This window comes from Anomaloglossus baeobatrachus, chromosome 7, assembly GCF_048569485.1.
Source record: "Anomaloglossus baeobatrachus isolate aAnoBae1 chromosome 7, aAnoBae1.hap1, whole genome shotgun sequence".
Classification (NCBI taxonomy): domain Eukaryota; kingdom Metazoa; phylum Chordata; class Amphibia; order Anura; family Aromobatidae; genus Anomaloglossus; species Anomaloglossus baeobatrachus.
Genome location: NC_134359.1, coordinates 308029619 through 308050110, shown reverse-complemented (window position 1 = coordinate 308050110; position 20492 = coordinate 308029619). Strand labels below are relative to the sequence as shown.

At 50.7% G+C, this 20492-nt stretch overlaps 1 protein-coding gene across 1 annotated transcript in view; it reads right to left on the bottom strand.

Annotated features, from left to right (window-relative positions):
• Nucleotides 1-20492, bottom strand: part of LOC142245717 (integrin alpha-M-like) — a 132166-nt gene that overhangs the window by 63294 nt on the left and 48380 nt on the right. Inside the window, exons 7-9 of the mRNA XM_075318663.1 lie at nt 13051-13196; nt 12663-12810; nt 1521-1665 (exon numbers count right to left, since the gene is read on the bottom strand). Of these exons, the coding sequence (XP_075174778.1) occupies nt 1521-1665; nt 12663-12810; nt 13051-13196 (439 nt within the window). The remainder of the gene's footprint in view (nt 1-1520; nt 1666-12662; nt 12811-13050; nt 13197-20492) is intronic.

Below are 20492 nucleotides of genomic sequence, written 5' to 3'. Positions count from 1 at the left end.
AATTGGAGAGGCATCAGAGGGCTAAGATGGCAACAAGTTTTCCCGGAGATGGTGGACATCTCCAGGTCGGCCACGGGGCCGTTGGTAGTGGTGATCCATGCTGGTGGCAATGATTTGGTGAAACGCAGTATGGTCAAACTACTAACAGTGATGAAGAAGGACATCGAACGTTTGACCTACCTCTTCCCGGATATAGTATGGGTGTGGTCAGAGATAGTACCACGAGCGGTATGGCACGGAGCAAAAAATGCAAATGGCATAGAGCGGTCAAGGAGAAAGATCAATGCGAGAATGGCAAAATTCATGAGAGAAAGATGCGGTTTCGTGGTGCGTCACCACCAGTTGGAAGGCGATAACTCTGCACTGTTGAGGGCAGACGGAGTGCACCTTACGGACATTGGTCAAGACATTTTGTTGTCCGGGATACAGGACGGAGTGGATCAGGCCCTGAAGGTGATGGGTGGGGTCGGAGTCCTGTGTAGGCGGTACACATGATCCTCCGTGGCGGAAAAAGGCGGAGAGGGGGCCAAGGTCGTAACAGCTCGTTGGCTGCACGCCGGTCGGTCGCAGACAAGGTTGCGGCGACGAGCTCGTAATGACATGGAAGGCCCCTTCTCTACCTATGAACTTAATAAACTGTGACCGACCTGTTTTCACCCCATCTAGGCCGTCTGTGTTTTCATTTGGGGACTGGGGGGAAGAGGGGAGGGCACCGCTTCAGACATACGGGTCTCCACAGTCTGGCAGGCACGATACTGCTTAAGGAACGTGCCTCTGACTGTGGAGCCCACCTGACCAATCCTAAAGGAAGCAAGGGTCGTGCCCATATCCCCTCTTTCCACCATTCCCTAGGTGAGCCACTAATTGGGATGCCCAGCTGACCAACGGGATGACAAGGGAAAGGGGGGTCCAGCCACACCTACAAGGGTTAAATTCAGTGCCCGGGGTCAGTGACTTCCTCTTTCCCTCTGGCTGCCCCCGTAGAAGCTTTTGTCCCACCCTCCCTCCCTTATAGTCTCAGCACCCTCTTATTAGTTTTATTGTTTTCTTACCAGAATAATTGTGTGTAACTGAATATAGATGCAACCCTTGTATTTGAAATTACGTCACAGCGGAAAAAGGCGGAGAGGGGGCCAAGGTCGTAACAGCTCGTTGGCTGCACGCCGGTCGGTCGCAGACAAGGTTGCGGCGACGAGCTCGTAATGACATGGAAGGCCCCTTCTCTACCTATGAACTTAATAAACTGTGACCGACCTGTTTTCACCCCATCTAGGCCATCTGTGTTTTCATTTGGGGACTGGGGGGAAGAGGGGAGGGCACCGCTTCAGACATACGGGTCTCCACAGTCTTGTTTTTGTCCATTCATTCATAGTTGTAGCAGCCAGAACCTTCTCACTAGCTCATCAGCTTCACTGGATCAGGTCTGGCGTCTTTTTTTCCGGGACAAGCGATACTTTCTTTAAGGCCATGCTGATATGTAGAGTGATTGTAGGAGAGCAACGATGACAGGTCACACCAACCTTCAATGGCAAAGATCTTCTGCTGCAGCCCCTTCAGGATGTCGTTCAGAGCGGAGAAGTTAGAGACTTGATAGATGTTATCTCTGGACGAGGCGATCATCAGTAACTCGTTATAGGCTCTGGAAGAGGAGAAGGCATCACCCACCTACGAGGAAAATGAAAAGGTTTTGGTACCGTGTTAGCCAGTTGAAAAATGATTGATTGCTCTCAGTGAGAGAAACAAAATTAAAATGTTGTAGTTGTGATACCTTTTTTTTTTATTCAACTTTTTATTTTTGAAAAAAGATTTTGTTTTTTTTTTTAACATGTTATACATCAAAAGAGACAAGAATAACACACAGACATGCAGTTACATGAATAGCTGTACCATTTCACAAGTATGCTTACAAATGGACTATATCATTAACACTCTTATTGTCAAATAGAAGGTGGGAAGTGTCCCCGAAACCGGTCTAAATCTCGAATATCAGTCACTCCAATCCTATATCCGACCCTACACCTGACAGGTGTCCACAAGGGCATCCCAAAGTGACCATGTCACTATGAACTTATCCATTGTATTATGGAGCTGTGCTGTCAGCTTTTCCATATTCCTGACATCTTTTATTCTGGCATATAGATCTGAGACAGAGGGCGGGGCCACCCTCCTCCAGAACAGTGAGATTAGACACTTGGCCGCAGTAAGGACATGGAGTAAAAGCTTTAGTTCAGGTTTGCTTAGATACGGTGGGAGGGCATTCAGCAGGTACACTACCGGGTCCCTGGTCACACCACCTCCCACCAATCTGCCAATCAGGGACTCCACCTCCTCCCAGAAGCCATCGATGATCGGGCATGTCCAGAATACATGGTATTGGGATGCTCCCCCAAGGCCACATCTCCAACACACGTCTGGATATGTACGGTTAAATTTGTGAAGGCGTTTTGGTGTGTGGTACCATGTCATGAGGATCTTTACTTGGTTTTCCTTATAAAGAGTGCTAATTGAGGACCTAAATGTCCTAGCCCATATTACTGACCAAAGTGCATCTGAAAGGGGGCGTCCAACCCATCCCTCCCACCTCTTCATGTATGAGTGCCTCAACGCCTCCGGTGAGTCCCCGATTATCAGAATGTTATAAATGGCCGATATTAGTCCCCTAGTCGAGGTCCTGCCAGAACAAAGGGTTTCGAATGCTGTGGGACGCCGTACCCCCGCCTGTCCCATTATGTCTGTGAAAAAATGTGATACCTGTTGATATGAGGAATATAGATGGAGGAGTAGGTTGTATTGATATCGTAAATCCGAAAATGGCTTCAATTTCAGCGTAACCGGGTTGACCACATCCCGAAAACAGTAGAGGCCCGCCTTCACCCACTGCCTCGTCACCCCCGGATTCATGCCCTTTGTCAAGTGTGGTGTGAACAAGAAAGGGGTCAACAGGGAAGACTGTGAGGCCAGCTGGAACTTCATTCTACACTGTCGCCACACCTCTCTTGTAAACGCCATCGGGCCTAGGAGGTCTCTGGAGGGGGTTTCACCAGGGCGCCCCCAAACCAGTGAGCTAGGGTGGAAAGGTGCCATCCAAAGCTTCTCTATCTCCGTCCACTTGTTAAAAGCCGGCAAAGTCGTCCATGACGCCAGGCTGCGCAGGTGTGCGGCATAATAATAAAGCTTGAGATTCGGACACGACAAGCCCCCCTTCGTACGTGGTGCATATAATACTGAGTCCGGGATGCGGTGCCTTCCTGAATGCCATATGAATTGCAAGAGTTTTGATTGGACTTTTTTCAGTACCCCCAGGGGAACCCGCACCGGGAGTGTTTCAAACAGATACAAAAATTTACGGATAACTGACATTTTAATTGTAGCGATTTTACCCAAAAAAGAGATCTGTAATGATGACCATTTTTTCAAACTATTTTCCACTTCGCGTATCAAGGGCGGGAAATTGGCTTGGTATAATGTTTTATAACTGGGGGTTATTTTGACTCCTAAATAACGTAGGGAGTCTGAATGCCAAGAGTACTTAAAATTTTGTTTGAGGGTCTGTAATTTAGTTTCTGGGATGTTGAGTGGCAAGGCCTCTGTTTTGTCGGAGTTAAGTTTATAACCCGAGAGTCTAGCGTATTGAGTTAGTGCTGCGTGTAAGTTTGGTAGGGAAATGACGGGATTAGTCAGGGACAACAGGACGTCGTCTGCAAATAGGGCTACTTTAAAGGATTTATCCCGCACCTTGACCCCCATAATGTCCGGATTGAGTCGGATATGTGCTGCCAGCGGTTCAATGCTTAGGACATATAGCAAAGGGGACAGAGGACAGCCCTGCCTAGTTCCATTTCGGATGGGCAGGGGATTTGAGTGTGCATGAGGTAGGCGAATTGTCGCCGCAGGGAGAGAATACAAACCCCGCAGTGCTGAGAGAAATGGTCCCGACAGGCCGAAGTGGTCCAACACAGAAAACATGAAGGACCAATCCAGCCTATCGAAGGCCTTCTCCGCGTCTAGTCCCAGAAGAAGTGCTTCCACTCCTTCCCTATTCACCACCTCTACCAGATCTAAGATCCTTCGGGTGTTGTCCCCCGCCTGTCGATAGCGAACGAAGCCTACTTGGTCTTTATGGACCAGCTGTGGAAGCCAATTATTTAGGCGGTCCGCCAACAATTTGGTGAATATTTTGAGATCAGAATTTAAGAGGCTAATAGGGCGATAGCTCGCACATTCCATGGGGTCCCTGCCCGCTTTAGGGATGACAGTTATGTAAGAGTGTAGAAAAGTATTTGGGATGTCCTCACCCGTCATAAAAAGATTGAAAAGATGAGTCAAATGAGGTGACAGCTCTCCCAGAAAGGTTTTATAATATAGGTAAGTAAACCCATCCGGGCCCGGAGCTTTATGGTTTGGGAGGTCTTTAATGGTCTGGTGGATCTCATCCGGGACTATTTCTTGGTTAAGATCCTCCAGAGCCTCCCGGGACAGTTTTGGAAGGTGACAGTCTGTCAAATAATCATTCAATATTGTTGTTCTATCTGGGTGGGACATTGATAATGGCGGAGGGATAGAGTACAAGGATGTGTAGTATGCGTGGAAGAGTTGTGCGATTTTCGTGGGATCATAATGAGGGGTGCCCAAAGTATCCTTTATGGCGCAAGGAGCGGAAGTAATCGTTTGGTCCCGGAGCCTTCTGGCCAGCATCGTATGTGGTTTGTTGCCATACTCATAGTACTTCTGGTGTGAGTAACGCAGGAGCTTTTCTATTTTCCTGTGTGATATCTCTTTTAATTTAGTTCTAAGGTCTATTACCTCTTTCAGGCGAGTCTTAGAGGGGTGGGTGCGAAGGCGTTCCTCCGCTGCTCGGAGGTCTGTTTCACATTGATGGTAAAGTTGCTGTGAGTCCTTTTTAACCTTGGAAGAAATGGCTATGCACTCCCCTCTAATAACCGCCTTGTGGGCTTCCCATATCACTGGGAAAGATGGAAGGGTCTGAGAATTCTCCTCAAAGTAATTCTGTATAGCCTTACGGATAGATTCTCGAGAAGTAGGGTTAGCGAGTAGGGATTCATTTAGTCTCCAGTGGGTTCTTTTTGCGGTAACATTTGTTAAATTAAGGTGTAGTAGTAAAGGGGCATGATCTGACCATGTGATACTGCCTATTTGTGCTTGTCGGAGTGTTCTAAGAGTGAGAACATTACCAAAGAAATAATCGATTCGACTATGGGAATTATGAGGGTGTGAGAAGAAGGTGTATTGTCTCGCTGTCGGGTTATCAATTCTCCACAAATCAAATAGTTGGTGTTTATGGATCAGTTTGCGAAATCCCGTAGACAGAGGAGAAGATTTACCCGGGCTTGTGAAGTGTGAGGTTGCCAGCATTTTGTCAGCTCTATGTGAAAACACCATATTAAAGTCCCCCCCTATAATGTGCATGACCCCCCGGTCTGACGGGAGGCTTGAAAGGACCGAGGAAACAAATCTATTCTGATTAGAGTTTGGGGCATAGAGGTTACATAGGATTAATTTCATCCCATTCAGCGTACCCTGGATGATCAGGTAGCGACCTGAGGGATCTGCTTCCCACTTGCTCACTTGAAGTGGGCAAGTGCGAGAAATTAATATAGCCACCCCAGCTCTCTTTTTTGTGTTTGTGGCCGAAAAGGATTGAGGAAACCAATGGCGGGCAAAGTTAAAAGAGCTTTTTTCCGTGAAGTGTGTCTCTTGCAGAAACACCACATCCGCCCTTGATTTTCTCATCTCCTGAAGAACCAGCCTCCTTTTAACATCGGAATTCAACCCCTTCACATTAAGGCTCATCAACGTAGCCATCCCAATGCCTTAAAGTAAGCTAATGTAAGGACTAATGTTTGAAACTGTCGCTTAATATGTAAGGTAGACATACTCCTTGGGCCCTTCTGAGACAGAGCGCTTCTACTATAGTAAGTTGCATACCTGTGAGTACAACCAGAACAATAAAAATCAAACCAAAACATACCTATGTTCTACTAAAAAATAGAAACTCTTCAATTATGCAGTAGGGGTATGGACCTAACCCCGACCGTCCACTACCCCACCTGCAGAGTCGACTTACTTTTTTATACAAAGTTAAAGGTATCTAACTAAATATAACCTGCACTATAAACCAAAGTGCGAATCAATTGGTACGACTCTGCAGAAGGGTGAGTGGCGGAACCTCACAAACCGGACTAGGGGTCCAAACCTCCCCCCCCCGGATTTTTTAGAAGGAGAAAGTCCCAGGAAAAAGGGAAGCAGTATAGGCAGACCAGTTGACCCCTTGGGATTCCCATATGAGATCAAAAATGACTTTAAAATCTCAGGAAAAAGCAGTCAGGTAGGTCTTTCCGATCCTGGGCCTCTAGGTCGCCGTTTCCGTGCTGTTGTGGCTGGTTGCCAGGTCTGAGGAAGTTGCGGTATCTATTGGGGCAAAGTCCAGTCTGGCAGATCCGGAACAGGAAGGTCAAATGCCCGGCAAAAAGACTCCAAGTCTGCAGGGGTCCGAAGACTGGCCGACGTCTCCCCCCGCCGTGCAGAAAGGCTGAACGGAAACCCCCATCTATAGAGGATATTATTAGCCTTTAGGGATGACAGTAATAGTCGGAGGGCCCTCCGTTGCTATAGTGTCAACCATGAGAGATCCTGAAACAGTTGAGCCTTAGTATCTCGGTACATCACTTGTTTCGGCGGTCGTGCTCTGAACATTATTTCCTCCTTAAGTTGGAAGTCCACGATATGACAGATAATGTCTCTCGGGTTCCCTGTTAAATTTTTGGGGCGCAAGGCCCTGTGCGCTCTGTCCATAGGAATTGGGCTATCAGGAGGACGCTGGAGGAGTGAGTTAAATATGGTCTGCAGGATTTTTGTAACGTCCTCCTTTATTTGGGCCTCAGGGACACCTCTGACCCTTATATTGTGGCGTCTGCCTCTATTGTCTAGATCTTCAATATGACGTTGTAGCTCTCTTATGGCGTCGGCTTGGGAGGAGGTATGGGACTGGAGGTGGCGAATGGTTGTTCTAGCATCATTATGGTCGGTCTCCAGCTGGTTTATTCTTTTGGAGATAGAGACTACATCCTGGCGGACTGCCGCTATTTCAGACCTGCAGGTGTCTTTTACTTCGGAAATAAGTGCTTGGAAGTCCTTTTTTGTAGGAAGCTGACGCACAAATTCCCACCAATCTGCTGGAGGACATGGAGGCTGTGTGGGTGCAGCTATCGGGGTTTCTGGAGCTCTCTTCCTGGGAGCCTCTCTAGCAGGCGAGTTCAGTGGGGTCCCGGAGGTCTCTTTAAGCTGTGCAAGCTGTGCTACTGGAGCTGGGCTCCCTGACCCTGTATCTCCAGACAGGTTCTGGTTTCTTTGGGGTCTGGGGGGGGAGAGACTCATTCTGCAATATTGGTGGTCCCAGTGGGGAGGTCAGGGGGGCACTCCTAGGAGACTCAGGGTCTTCCCACACAGGCTGGGAGATTATAGCAGGCTGTAGGGCCTCATTTCTGGCCACTCGAGCCCCCTCCTGTGCCTCTCCCCAGTCCCCCCCTCCGCCATCCAACATCCCACTATCTGAGCTCCCCCATTCTCCGCTCCCGCCGCGCCGGGTCATGGCACCAGACTCCCCCTGTGAATGTTCCATAGGGGCCGATGGGCTCCAACCGCCGCCGCTCTCTAGGATCTCCAGAGGGGGGAGGGCCGGCATCTCCACTATCTCTATGTGACTGCCGGAGCTCGCGTCCAGGGAGAACGTGTACCTCATGTCTGATCCTGCAGTCCCTGGGCTCACACTCCCGGCCAGCTCGCTGCAGTCTCGTTCCCGCCCGCGAGAAGGTAGGTCGCCTCACGTCTTCTCCTCCGCCGCCATCTTGACCACGAGGCTAGCTCCCCTCCCGCCGGCGCCTGCGAGATCTCCGGCTCTTCCTCCATCTGCGCCGCCGGTCTCTTCTGGCCCCTCACCTCTCCTCCCGTCTGCGACGTGGACTGGCGCTCCATGTCCTCTGCCTTCCATACCTCCTTGTACTGCCGCCGTCTGTGAAGGCCGGTGACACATTGCTCCGGCTGCCTGGGCGTCCTCCTTTTCTTGTTCCCCGGACACCTCTCTCGTCAGGAAGGAGTCCATGGTAAGCGGTGCTGGGTTTCCCAGGTCCCTGGTGGTCTTAAGGGGCTTCCTCTTCCCCATCCTGGGCACCTCAAGCTAATATAAAAGTGCTTATTTTTCTCCCGGGCAGAGGAGCTCAACCCTCAGGCGTCCTACTCCATGAAGCTCCGGCCACGCCCCCGTGATACCTTTTAATGGCGATTAAAATAAAAATAAAATATGATGTTATAAAGCAGCTTTCGAGACATCTCAGGTCTCTTCCTCAGGCATTGTATGACAAAATATCTGAAGAAACACATCTACAGTGCCTACAAGTAGTATTCAACCCCCTGCAGATTTAGCAGGGTTACACATTCGGAATAACTTGGCATTGTGACATTTGGACTGTAGATCAGCCTGGAAGTGGGAAATGCAGCAAAAAAGAATGTTATTTCTTTTTTTTTTTTTTAAATTGTGAAAAGTTTATTCAGAGGGTCATTTATTATTCAACCCCTCAATCCACCAGAATTCTGTTTGGTTCCCCTAAAGTATTAAGAAGTATTTCAGGCACAAAGAACAATGAGCTTCACATGTTTGGATTAATTATCTCTTTTTCCAGCCTTTTCTGACTAATTAAGACCCTCCCCAAACTTGTGAACAGCACTCATACATGGTCAACATGGGAAAGACAAAGGAGCATTCCAAGGCCATCAGAGACAAGATCGTGGAGGGTCACAAGGCTGGCAAGGGGTACAAAACCCTTTCCAAGGAGTTGGGCCTACCTATCTCCACTGTTGGGAGCATCATCCGGAAGTGGAAGGCTTATGGAACTACTGTTAGCCTTCCACGGCCTGGACAGCATTTGAAAGTTTCCACCCGTGCCGAAGTCAGGCTTGTCCGAAGAGTCAAGGTTAACCCAAGGACAACAAGGAAGGAGCTCCGGGAAGATCTCATGGCAGTGGGGACATTGGTTTCAGTCAATACCATAAGAAACGTACTCCACCGCAATGGTCTCCATTCCAGACGAGCCCGTAAGGTACCTTTACTTTCAAAGCGTCATGTCAAAGCTCGTCTACAGTTTCCTCATGATCACTTGGAGGACTCTGAGACAGACTGGTTCAAGGTTTTCTGGTCTGATGAGACCAAGATCGAGATCTTTGGTGCCAACCACACACGTGACGTTTGGAGACTGGATGGCACTGCATACGACCCCAAGAATACCATCCCTACAGTCAAGCATGGTGGTGGCAGCATCATGCTGTGGGGCTGTTTCTCAGCCAAGGGGCCTGGCCATCTGGTCCGCATCCATGGGAAGATGGATAGCACGGCCTACCTGGAGATTTTGGCCAAGAACCTCCGCTCCTCCATCAAGGATCTTAAGATGGGTCGTCATTTCATCTTCCAACAAGACAATGACCCAAAGCACACAGCCAAGAAAACCAAGGCCTGGTTCAAGAGGGAAAAAATCAAGGTGTTGCAGTGGCCTAGTCAGTCTCCTGACCTTAACCCAATTGAAAACTTGTGGAAGGAGCTCAAGATTAAAGTCCACATGAGACACCCAAAGAACCTAGATAACTTGGAGAAGATCTGCATGGAGGAGTGGGCCAAGATAACTCCAGAGACCTGTGCCGGCCTGATCAGGTCTTATAAAAGCCGATTATTAGCTGTAATTGCAAACAAGGGTTATTCCACAAAATATTAAACCTAGGGGTTGAATAATAATTGACCCACACTTTTATGTTGAAAGTTTATTAAAATTTAACTGAGCAACATAACTTGTTGGTTTGTAAGATTTATGCATCTGTTAATAAATCCTGCTCTTGTTTGAAGTTTGCAGGCTCTAACTTATTTGCATCTTATCAAACCTGCTAAATCTGCAGGGGGTTGAAGACTACTTGTAGGCACTGTACAGTCATATGAAAAAGTTTGTGCGCCCCTATTAATGTAACCTTTTTTCTTTATAACAATTTGCGTTTTTGCTATTTCAGTGTCATATATCTAATAACTGATGGACTGAGTAATATTTCTGGAGTGAAATGAGGTTTATTGTACTAACAGAAAATGTGTAATCCGCATTTAAACAAGATTTGACCGGTGCATAAGTATGGGCACCTCAACATAAAAGTGAAATTAATATTTTGTAGATCCTCCTTTTGCAGAAATCACAGCCTCTAGTCGCTTCCTGTAGCTGTTAATGAGTTCCTGGATCCTGGATGATTTGACTATTCCTGTTTACAAAACAATTCCAGTTCAGTTAAGTTTGATGGTCGCCGAGCATGGACAGCCGCTTCACATCATCCCACAGATTTTCAATGATATTCAGGTCTGGGGACTGGGATGGCCATTCCAGAACATTGCAATTGTTCCTCTGCATGAATGCCTGCGTAGATTTGGAGCAGTGTTTTGGATCATTGTCTTGCGGAAATATCCATCCCCTGCGTAACTTCAACTTCGTCACTGATTCTTGCACATTATTGTCAAGAATCTGCTGATACTGAGTTGAATCCATGAGACCCCCAACTTTAACAAGATTCCCAGTGCCGGCATTGGCCACACAGCCCCAAAGCATGATGGAACCTCCACCAAATGTTACTGTGGGTAGCAAGTGCTTTTCTTGGAATGCCGTGTTTTTTGCCTCCATGCATAACGCCTTTTTGTATGACCAAACAACTCAATCTTTGTTTCATCAGTCCACAGGACCTTCTCCCAAAATGTAACTGGCTTGTCCAAATGGGCTTTTGCATACCTCAGGCGACTCTGTTTGTGGCGTGCTTGCAGAAACGGCTTCTTTCGCATCACTCTCCCATACAGCTTCTCCTTGTGCAACGTGCGCTGTATTGTTGACCGATGCACATTGACACCATCTGCAGCAAGATGATGCTGCAGGTCTTTGGAGGTGGTCTGTGGATTGTCCTTGACTGTTCTCACCATTCTTCTTCTCTGCCTTTCTGATTTTTTTCTTGGCCTGCCACTTCTGGGCTTAACAAGAACTGTACCTGTGTTCTTCCATTTCCTTACTATGTTCCTCACAGTGGAAACTGACAGGTTAAATCTCTGAGACAACTTTTTGTACCTTCCCCTGAACAACTATGTTGAATAATCTTTGTTTTCAGATCATTTGAGAGTTGTTTTGAGGAGCCCATGATGCCACTCTTCATAGGAGATTCAAATAGGAGAACAACTTGCAAGTGGCCACCTTAAACACCTTTTCTCATGATTGGATACACCTGCCTATGAAGTTCAAAGCTCAATGAGGTTTCAAAACCAATTTACTGCTTTAGTAAGTCAGTAAAAAGTAGTTAGGAGTGTTCAAATCAAGAAATTGATAAGGGTGCCCATACTTTTGCACCGGTCAAATTTTGTTTAAATGCGGATTGCACATTTTCTGTTAGTACAATAAACCTCATTTCAATCCAGAAATATTACTCAGTCCATCAGTTATTAGATATATGAAACTGAAATAGCAAAAACCCAAATTGTTATAAAGAAAAAAGGTTAAACATTAATAGGGGTACACAAACTTTTTCATTTGACTGTATACACAAAACAGGGTAGAGGGATGCATAGTAAAAGGACATTTAAATAAACAAACACTGAGCTTAGAAAATGAATCCTTAATTAGCTTTGATTAGTGGTGAGAGTTTTATTGTCCCAACATCCATGTAGGATCAGAGGCATGGTGCCCTCAGTTTCTGGAGCGGACCTCTCAGATTTTGTAATGAGTCATAAATCCTCCTGACAGATTGAGTCCTGTATCCACAGAGTTAAGCATTGGGATGAATTTGTATTCCCAGACCCTGCGATGATTCTGTGATCTGAAGTTGCCTTTTAATATGACAACTTTCATGTGGTTTATGTTGTGTCCTGAAGCACAGAAATATTTGGCCACAGGTAAATGAGTTTTTTTGTCTGTAATTGTGTGGCAGTGAGATCTCATCCTCGCTCCCAGTCTCTGTCCTGTATCTCCAACATAGAGACCCCCAATAGGACATATAGTGCACAGGATTAAGTACACCACGTTGGAAGAGGAATATGTGAATGTCCCAGGAATCTTATAGTCCTTCTGTGTGTTAGGGATCTGTATCCGGTCTTTGGTCTCCACCTAAGAGGAGGCACAGTGATGGCTGGTGAGACGTGAAGCATCGAATATCATGCTCAACATTAGGAGTATGAAATAAGTCACAATAGTGGTGGCCTCAATCTGACCTGAAAGCAAGTTTGAGGGCCTCAAACTGACTTGATAACAAGACTGATGGTTTTAAACCTGACCCAAGGGCAAGACTGATGGCCTCAACCTGACCCAGAGCAAGACTGATGACCTCACCCTGACCCAAAAGCGAGACCTATGGCCTAACCCTGTCCTGATAGTGAAACTGATGGCCTCACCCTGACTCAAGAGCGGGACTTACAGCTTCACCCTGACCCGAGAGCGGGACTGGTGGCCTCACCCTGACCCGAGAGCAAGGGGACTGGTGGCCTCACCCTATTATGATATAGATGACATATTCTCTCTGTAGTTGACACTTCTCTTTCCTCGTCTGCTTTTCTAGGTCTAGAGAAATACAGGCTATTCTGAAAAACATACCCCAATAGATATCCGCTGGATCCCGAGTTCCTGGGCTTTTCTTGCTACATCTCTAAAACTAATGCGTTCACCATTGGATTGTCCATCTGTGATGACGATGAGAAGTTTCTGGGTGTATTTCCGTGACTTAGGGATGAATAGCTCATTACTGTGGAAGAAAAAAGGTGTAATCAGCAACCTGAGAACCCAAACCTCCAAGAACCCCGGATCCAGCGTCCAAGGGACGTCCTCATATGGCAGAGCCTGGCAGTATGATGGTGCCCCATGCCGGATACATGAAATGGGTACATGAACAAGGAAGCCATAACCATTAATGTTCATCCTACCGCCCCCCTCCTGAGAAATATGGTATAAAGCAGATACTAGCCGGTGGGGAGTGGATACGTACACGGCCTTCAGGATGGCGGTGCGAGTCCTTGTAAAACCTCCATTCTGATATCTAATGTTTGTCCCTTCGATCAAATCCTTTTCAGTAGAAAATCTTCTGAAGTTATACTCCACTGTAACATCTTCAGAGTATTGTATCATTGCAAACTGCAGAGGGAGGAGAAGAAGCAGTCACAGGACAGCCAATCACAACCCATCATCACCCATAATTTACATCACCCATAATCCACCACATCATCACCCATAATCCACCACATCACCCATAATCCACCACATCATGACCCGTAACCCACCACATCACCCATAATCTACCATATCACCCATAATCCACCATATCATTGCCCATAATCCACCACATCATCATCAACAAGAGCAGCTGGTTTTGCTCACTTTGTGCAGAGCTCACTGATACCAGTGCGTCCTGTAATAGGAGCCAGTGGGGTAACAAGGCTGATCCTGACATTCCTTGCTCCTGAATCTTCTCCATCACCTGTGCGCAAGTCAGCCAAAAAGTTGAGACCCCGTAATGTTATAGAGCGGGGGGCCAAGTACTCAGGAGCAGAGAAAAGACCCCACCGCTCTGCTGACCTCATAACATTACAGAGTGGGGGGCCGAGTGCTCAGGAGCAGAGGGCAGAAAAGTGCCCACTGCTCTACTGACCCCATACACTGACAAGCAAAAGGGTAACAATGTTTTTCACTTTTGCCTTCCAGCCTCCATATCTCTCTGTCCTCTACAGCTCTGCATTGAGACGTCTTCATCTTATAGATAATCACCTTGGCTTTTCATACATTAATGTGACTTGCAGCTATTTAGCATATATTTAATTCTGCAGATTCTCGTCGCTGCATTGTTACTGTTTTGCTCCATTTCTTCCTGTATACTACAAATCACAACCTGCTCTCACATTCCTTAATAGCTCAGTGTGTTAGTAGGTTGATTCCCAAGTGAATGATCACTGGTTGGAATTGAGGAGCCATGAAGATTTCCCAAGAAAAATCATCCAGCTCCTCGTTGAGGGTCTCTCTGCCAAACTGCCTCATGTGAGCCATGACAGGTGGAGGAATAAGAAATGAAGTCCCTCCATTCACAAGCCAAGAGGTGACGTCCAGGGAAGATATTAGAGTCCACAAGTCGCTCATCACAAGGTCTATCAGTTCTGGTGACACCCGGCAGTGGAGGCGGCTCGTCTGCTCCATAATAGTGACATCACAGACGTACATGAAGCACCGAGCGACGCGTGTTACACAAGTCTGGAATGGTGGCCCGAAAAGAGGTGAAGAAGCCTCGACTTCAATATATCGTAATAAGAAGGGTCGGCTCGAGATTACAAAGAAGAAAGAAAAGTGGAAGATTGGAAACGGGAGATCTGGAGCGATGAGAAGAAAGTCAATAGATGGCTCTGATGGGGGAAATAGGTCTGAAGAAACAAGGGAACAAGGGGCGAACGGATCCAGAAACTGAAGGAATGTGAAGTTCAGTGCAGGACGCCTGTGTCCAAATCCTGCAGGTCAACGGATCCTGTACATTGCGGCCATCCCTCTCCCTGTCCCTCTCCCTATCACTCTCCCTCTCCCTGTCACTGTCTCTCTCCCTGTCACTGTCCCTCTCCCTGTCCCTCTCCCTATCACTGTCCCTCTCCCTCTCCCTGTCCCTCTCCCTATCACTGTCCCTCTCCCTCTCCCTGTCACTGTCTCTCTCCCTGTCACTGTCCCTCTCCCTGTCACTGTCCCTCTCCCTCTCCCTGTCCCTCTCCCTATCACTGTCCCTCTCCCTCTCCCTGTCCCTCTCCCTATCACTGTCCCTCTCCCTGTCACTGTCTCTCTCCCTGTCACTGTCCCTCTCCCTGTCACTGTCCCTCTCCCTGTCACTGTCCCTCTCCCTATCACTGTCCCTCTCCCTGTCCCTCTCCCTATCACTGTCCCTCTCCCTCTCCCTGTCACTGTCTCTCTCCCTGTCACTGTCCCTCTCCCTGTCACTGTCCCTCTCCCTCTCCCTGTCCCTCTCCCTATCACTGTCCCTCTCCCTCTCCCTGTCCCTCTCCCTATCACTGTCCCTCTCCCTGTCACTGTCTCTCTCCCTGTCACTGTCCCTCTCCCTGTCACTGTCCCTCTCCCTCTCCCTGTCACTGTCTCTCTCCCTGTCACTGTCCCTCTCCCTGTCACTGTCCCTCTCCCTCTCCCTGTCCCTCTCCCTATCACTGTCCCTCTCCCTCTCCCTGTCCCTCTCCCTATCACTGTCCCTCTCCCTGTCACTGTCTCTCTCCCTGTCACTGTCCCTCTCCCTGTCACTGTCCCTCTCCCTCTCCCTGTCACTGTCCCTCTCCCTGTCACTGTCCCTCTCCCTCTCCCTGTCACTGTCTCTCTCCCTGTCACTGTCCCTCTCCCTGTCACTGTCCCTCTCCCTCTCCCTGTCCCTCTCCCTATCACTGTCCCTCTCCCTCTCCCTGTCCCTCTCCCTATCACTGTCCCTCTCCCTGTCACTGTCTCTCTCCCTGTCACTGTCCCTCTCCCTGTCACTGTCCCTCTCCCTGTCACTGTCCCTCTCCCTATCACTGTCCCTCTCCCTGTCCCTCTCCCTATCACTGTCCCTCTCCCTCTCCCTGTCCCTCTCCCTATCACTGTCCCTCTCCCTGTCACTGTCTCTCTCCCTGTCACTGTCCCTCTCCCTGTCACTGTCCCTCTCCCTGTCACTGTCCCTCTCCCTGTCCTTCTCCCTGTCCCTCTCCCTGTCCCTCTCCCTATCACTGTCCCTCTCCTTGTAATTCTCCCTGTCCCTCTCCCTGTCCCTCTCCCTGTCCCTCTCCCGGTCACTGTCCCTGTCCTTCTCCCTGTAATTCTCCCTGTCCTTCTCCCTGTCCCTCTCCTTCTCCCTGTCCCTCTCCCTGTCCCTCTCCCTGTCCCTCTCCCTGTCCCTCTCCCTGTCCCTCTCCCTCTCCCTGTCACTGTCCCTGTCCCTCTCCCTGTCACTGTCCCTGTCCCTCTCCCTGTCCCTCTCCCTGTCCCTGTCCCTGTCCCTGTCCCTCTCCCTGTCACTGTCCCTGTCCTTCTCCCTGTAATTCTCCCTGTAATTCTTCCTGTCCTTCTCCCTGTCCCTCTCCCTCTCCTTCTCCCTGTCCCTCTCTCTGTCCGTCTCCCTGTCCCTCTCCCTGTCCCTCTCCCTGTCCCTCTCCCTCTCCCTCTCCCTGTCCCTCTCCCTGTCACTGTCCCTGTCCCTCTCCCTGTCACTGTCCCTGTCCCTCTCCCTGTCACTGTCCCTGTCCCTCTCCCTGTCCCTCTCCCTGTCACTGTCCCTGTCCCTCTCCCTGTCACTGTCCCTCTCCCTGTCCCTCTCCCTGTCACTGTCCCTGTCCTTCTCCCTGTAATTCTCCCTGTAATTCTCCCTGTCCCTCTCCCTGTCCTTCTCCCTGTCCCTCTCCCTGTCCCTCTCCCTGTCCCTCTCCCTGTCTCTCTCCCTCTCCCTCTCCCTGTCCCTCTCCCTGTCACTGTCCCTGTCCCTCTCCCTGTCACTGTCCCTGTCCCTCTCCCTGTCCCTCTCCCTGTCACTGTCCCTGTCCCTCTCCCTGTCACTGTCCCTGTCCCTCTCCCTGTCCCTCTCCCTGTCCCTCTCCCTGTCCCTCTCCCTGTCACTGTCCCTGTCACTGTCCCTGTCCCTCTCCCTGTCCCTCTCACTGTCCCTCTCCCTGTCACTGTCCCTGTCCCTCTCACTGTCCCTCTCACTGTCCCTCTCCCTGTCACTGTCCCTGTCCCTCTCCCTGTCACTGTCCCTGTCCCTCTCCCTGTCACTGTCCCTGTCCCTCTCCCTGTCCCTCTCCCTGTCCCTCTCCCTGTCACTGTCCCTGTCCCTCTCCCTGTCCCTCTCACTGTCCCTCTCCCTGTCCCTCTCACTGTCCCTCTCCCTCTCCCTGTCACTGTCCCTGTCCCTCTCACTGTCCCTCTCCCTGTCACTGTCCCTGTCCCTCTCCCTGTCCCTCTCCCTGTCACTGTCCCTGTCCCTCTCCCTGTCCCTGTCCCTCTCCCTGTCCCTCTCCCTGTCACTGTCCCTGTCCCTCTCCCTGTCCCTCTCCCTGTCCCTCTCCCTGTCACTGTCCCTGTCCCTCTCCCTGTCACTGTCCTTGTCCCTCTCCCTGTCACTGTCCCTGTCCCTCTCCCTGTCCCTCTCCCTGTCCCTCTCCCTGTCACTGTCCCTGTCCCTCTCCCTGTCCCTCTCCCTGTCCCTCTCCCTGTCACTGTCCCTGTCCCTCTCCCTGTCCCTCTCCCTGTCACTGTCCCTGTCCCTGTCCCTCTCCCTGTCACTGTCCCTGTCCCTCTCCCTGTCACTGTCCCTGTCCCTCTCCCTGTCCCTGTCCCTCTCCCTGTCCCTCTCCCTGTCCCTCTCCCTGTCCCTGTCACTGTCCCTGTCCCTCTCCCTGTCCCTCTCACTGTCCCTCTCCCTGTCACTGTCCCTGTCACTGTCCCTGTCCCTCTCACTGTCCCTCTCACTGTCCCTCTCCCTGTCACTGTCCCTGTCCCTCTCCCTGTCACTGTCCCTGTCCCTCTCCCTGTCACTGTCCCTGTCCCTCTCCCTGTCCCTCTCCCTGTCCCTCTCCCTGTCACGGTCCCTGTCCCTCTCCCTGTCCCTCTCACTGTCCCTCTCCCTGTCCCTCTCACTGTCCCTCTCCCTGTCCCTCTCCCTGTCCCTCTCCCTGTCACTGTCCCTGTCCCTCTCACTGTCCCTCTCCCTGTCACTGTCCCTGTCCCTCTCCCTCTCCCTGTCCCTCTCCCTGTCCCTCTCCCTGTCCCTCTCCCTGTCACTGTCCCTGTCCCTCTCCCTGTCCCTCTCCCTGTCACTGTCCCTGTCCCTGTCCCTCTCCCTGTCACTGTCCCTGTCCCTCTCCCTGTCCCTCTCCCTGTCCCTCTCCCTGTCACTGTCCCTGTCCCTCTCCCTGTCACTGTCCCTGTCCCTCTCCCTGTCCCTCTCCCTGTCACTGTCCCTGTCCCTCTCCCTGTCTCTCTCCCTGTCACTGTCCCTGTCCCTCTCCCTGTCTCTCTCCCTGTCCCTCTCCCTGTCCCTCTCCCTGTCACTGTCCCTGTCCCTCTCCCTGTCCCTCTCCCTGTCCCTCTCCCTGTCCCTCTCCCTGTCACTGTCCCTGTCCCTCTCCCTGTCCCTCTCCCTGTCCCTGTCCCTCTCCCTGTCCCTCTCCCTGTCACTGTCCCTGTCCCTCTCCCTCTCCCTGTCCCTCTCCCTGTCACTGTCCCTGTCCCTCTCCCTGTCACTGTCCCTGTCACTGTCCCTGTCCCTCTCCCTGTCACTGTCCCTGTCCCTCTCCCTATCCCTCTCCCTGTCCCTCTCCCTGTCACTGTCCCTGTCCCTCTCCCTATCCCTCTCCCTGTCCCTCTCCCTGTCACTGTCCCTGTCACTGTCCCTGTCCCTCTCCCTGTCCCTCTCACTGTCCCTCTCCCTGTCACTGTCCCTGTCACTGTCCCTGTCCCTCTCACTGTCCCTCTCACTGTCCCTCTCCCTGTCACTGTCCCTGTCCCTCTCCCTGTCACTGTCCCTGTCCCTCTCCCTGTCACTGTCCCTGTCCCTCTCCCTGTCCCTCTCCCTGTCCCTCTCCCTGTCACTGTCCCTGTCCCTCTCCCTGTCCCTCTCACTGTCCCTCTCCCTGTCCCTCACTGTCCCTCTCCCTGTCCCTCTCCCTGTCACTGTCCCTCTCCCTGTCCCTCTCCCTGTCCCTCTCCCTGTCCCTCTCCCTGTCCCTCTCCCTGTCCCTCTCCTTGTCCCTCTCCTTGTCACTGTCCCTGTCCCTCTCCCTGTCACTGTCCCTGTCCCTCTCCCTGTCACTGTCCCTGTCCCTCTCCCTGTCACTGTCCCTGTCCCTCTCCCTGTCACTGTCCCTGTCCCTCTCCCTGTCACTGTCCCTGTCCCTCTCCCTGTCACTGTCCCTGTCCCTCTCCTTGTCACTGTCCCTGTCCCTCTCCCTGTCACTGTCCCTGTCCCTCTCCCTGTCACTGTCCCTGTCCCTCTCCCTGTCACTGTCCCTGTCCCTCTCCCTGTCACTGTCCCTGTCCCTCTCCTTGTCACTGTCCCTGTCCCTCTCCCTGTCACTGTCCCTGTCCCTCTCCCTGTCCCTCTCCCTGTCCCTCTCCCTGTCACTGTCCCTGTCCCTCTCCCTGTCACTGTCCCTGTCCCTCTCCTTGTCACTGTCCCTGTCCCTCTCCCTGTCACTGTCCCTGTCCCTCTCCCTGTCACTGTCCCTGTCCCTCTCCCTGTCACTGTCCCTGTCCCTCTCCCTGTCACTGTCCCTGGTTTCCGAGCAGTTGAAGCATCCATAGGTTGCGCTTGCTGTAGTGACATTTAGTATTGGTAACTGTAAGCCGCTGTGCTAATTCCAGAGACCCTCAGTTACACCATTGTAGTTACACCCTGTCTGCTGAAGCGTAAGGTGGTCTCTGGCCACACAGGGGGTCCTTAGGTGAATTTGTTCCTGTAGTTTGTGAAACACATTGGAGGATCTCTGGAGTTAACACCGCGGCGTATAGCCTGTCTATGCATAAGCATAGCACTGACCGGGGAGAAACTGTAAACGCATTTTCCCTGGAGAGGCCCCTATCCCTTCCAGTAAATACTGCTGTGTGGCATTTCTGCCTGGGCCGCATTCTGTGACTCCCTGGATCTCATTAGGACGTCCGGTCATTACACAATGACAATGAAGTAGAGGAGCTGGATTGTCCCCACAGTCCCCAGACCCCAACCCAATCCAACACTTGTGGGGGAAGAAAAAGCCGTATACAACCCCAGTATACACCAACACTGGGAACATGGAGAAGAATCCGGACCGGTATACACCAACACTGGGAATGTGGAGAAGAGACCTGACCAGTATACACCAACACTGGGGACATGGAGAAGAGACCTGACCAGTATACACCAACACTGGGAACATGGAGAAGAGACCTGACCAGTATACACCAACACTGGGAACATGGAGAAGAGACCTGACCAGTATACACCAACACTGGGAACATGGAGAAGAGACCTGACCAGTATACACCAACACTGGGAACGTGGAGAAGAGACCTGACCAATATACACCAACACTGGGAATGTGGAGAAGAGACCTGACCAGTATACACCAACACTGGGAACGTGGAGAAGAGACCTGACCAGTATACACCAACACTGGGAACGTGGAGAAGAGACCTGACCAGTATACACCAACACTGGGAATGTGGAGAAGAGACCTGACCAGTATACACCAACACTGGGAATGTGGAGAAGAGACCTGACCAGTATACACCAACACTGGGAACGTGGAGAAGAGACCTGACCAGTATACACCAACACTGGGAACGTGGAGAAGAGACCTGACCAGTATACACCAACACTGGGAACGTGGAGAAGAGACCTGACCAGTATACACCAACACTAGGAACATGGAGAAGAGACCTGACCAGTATACA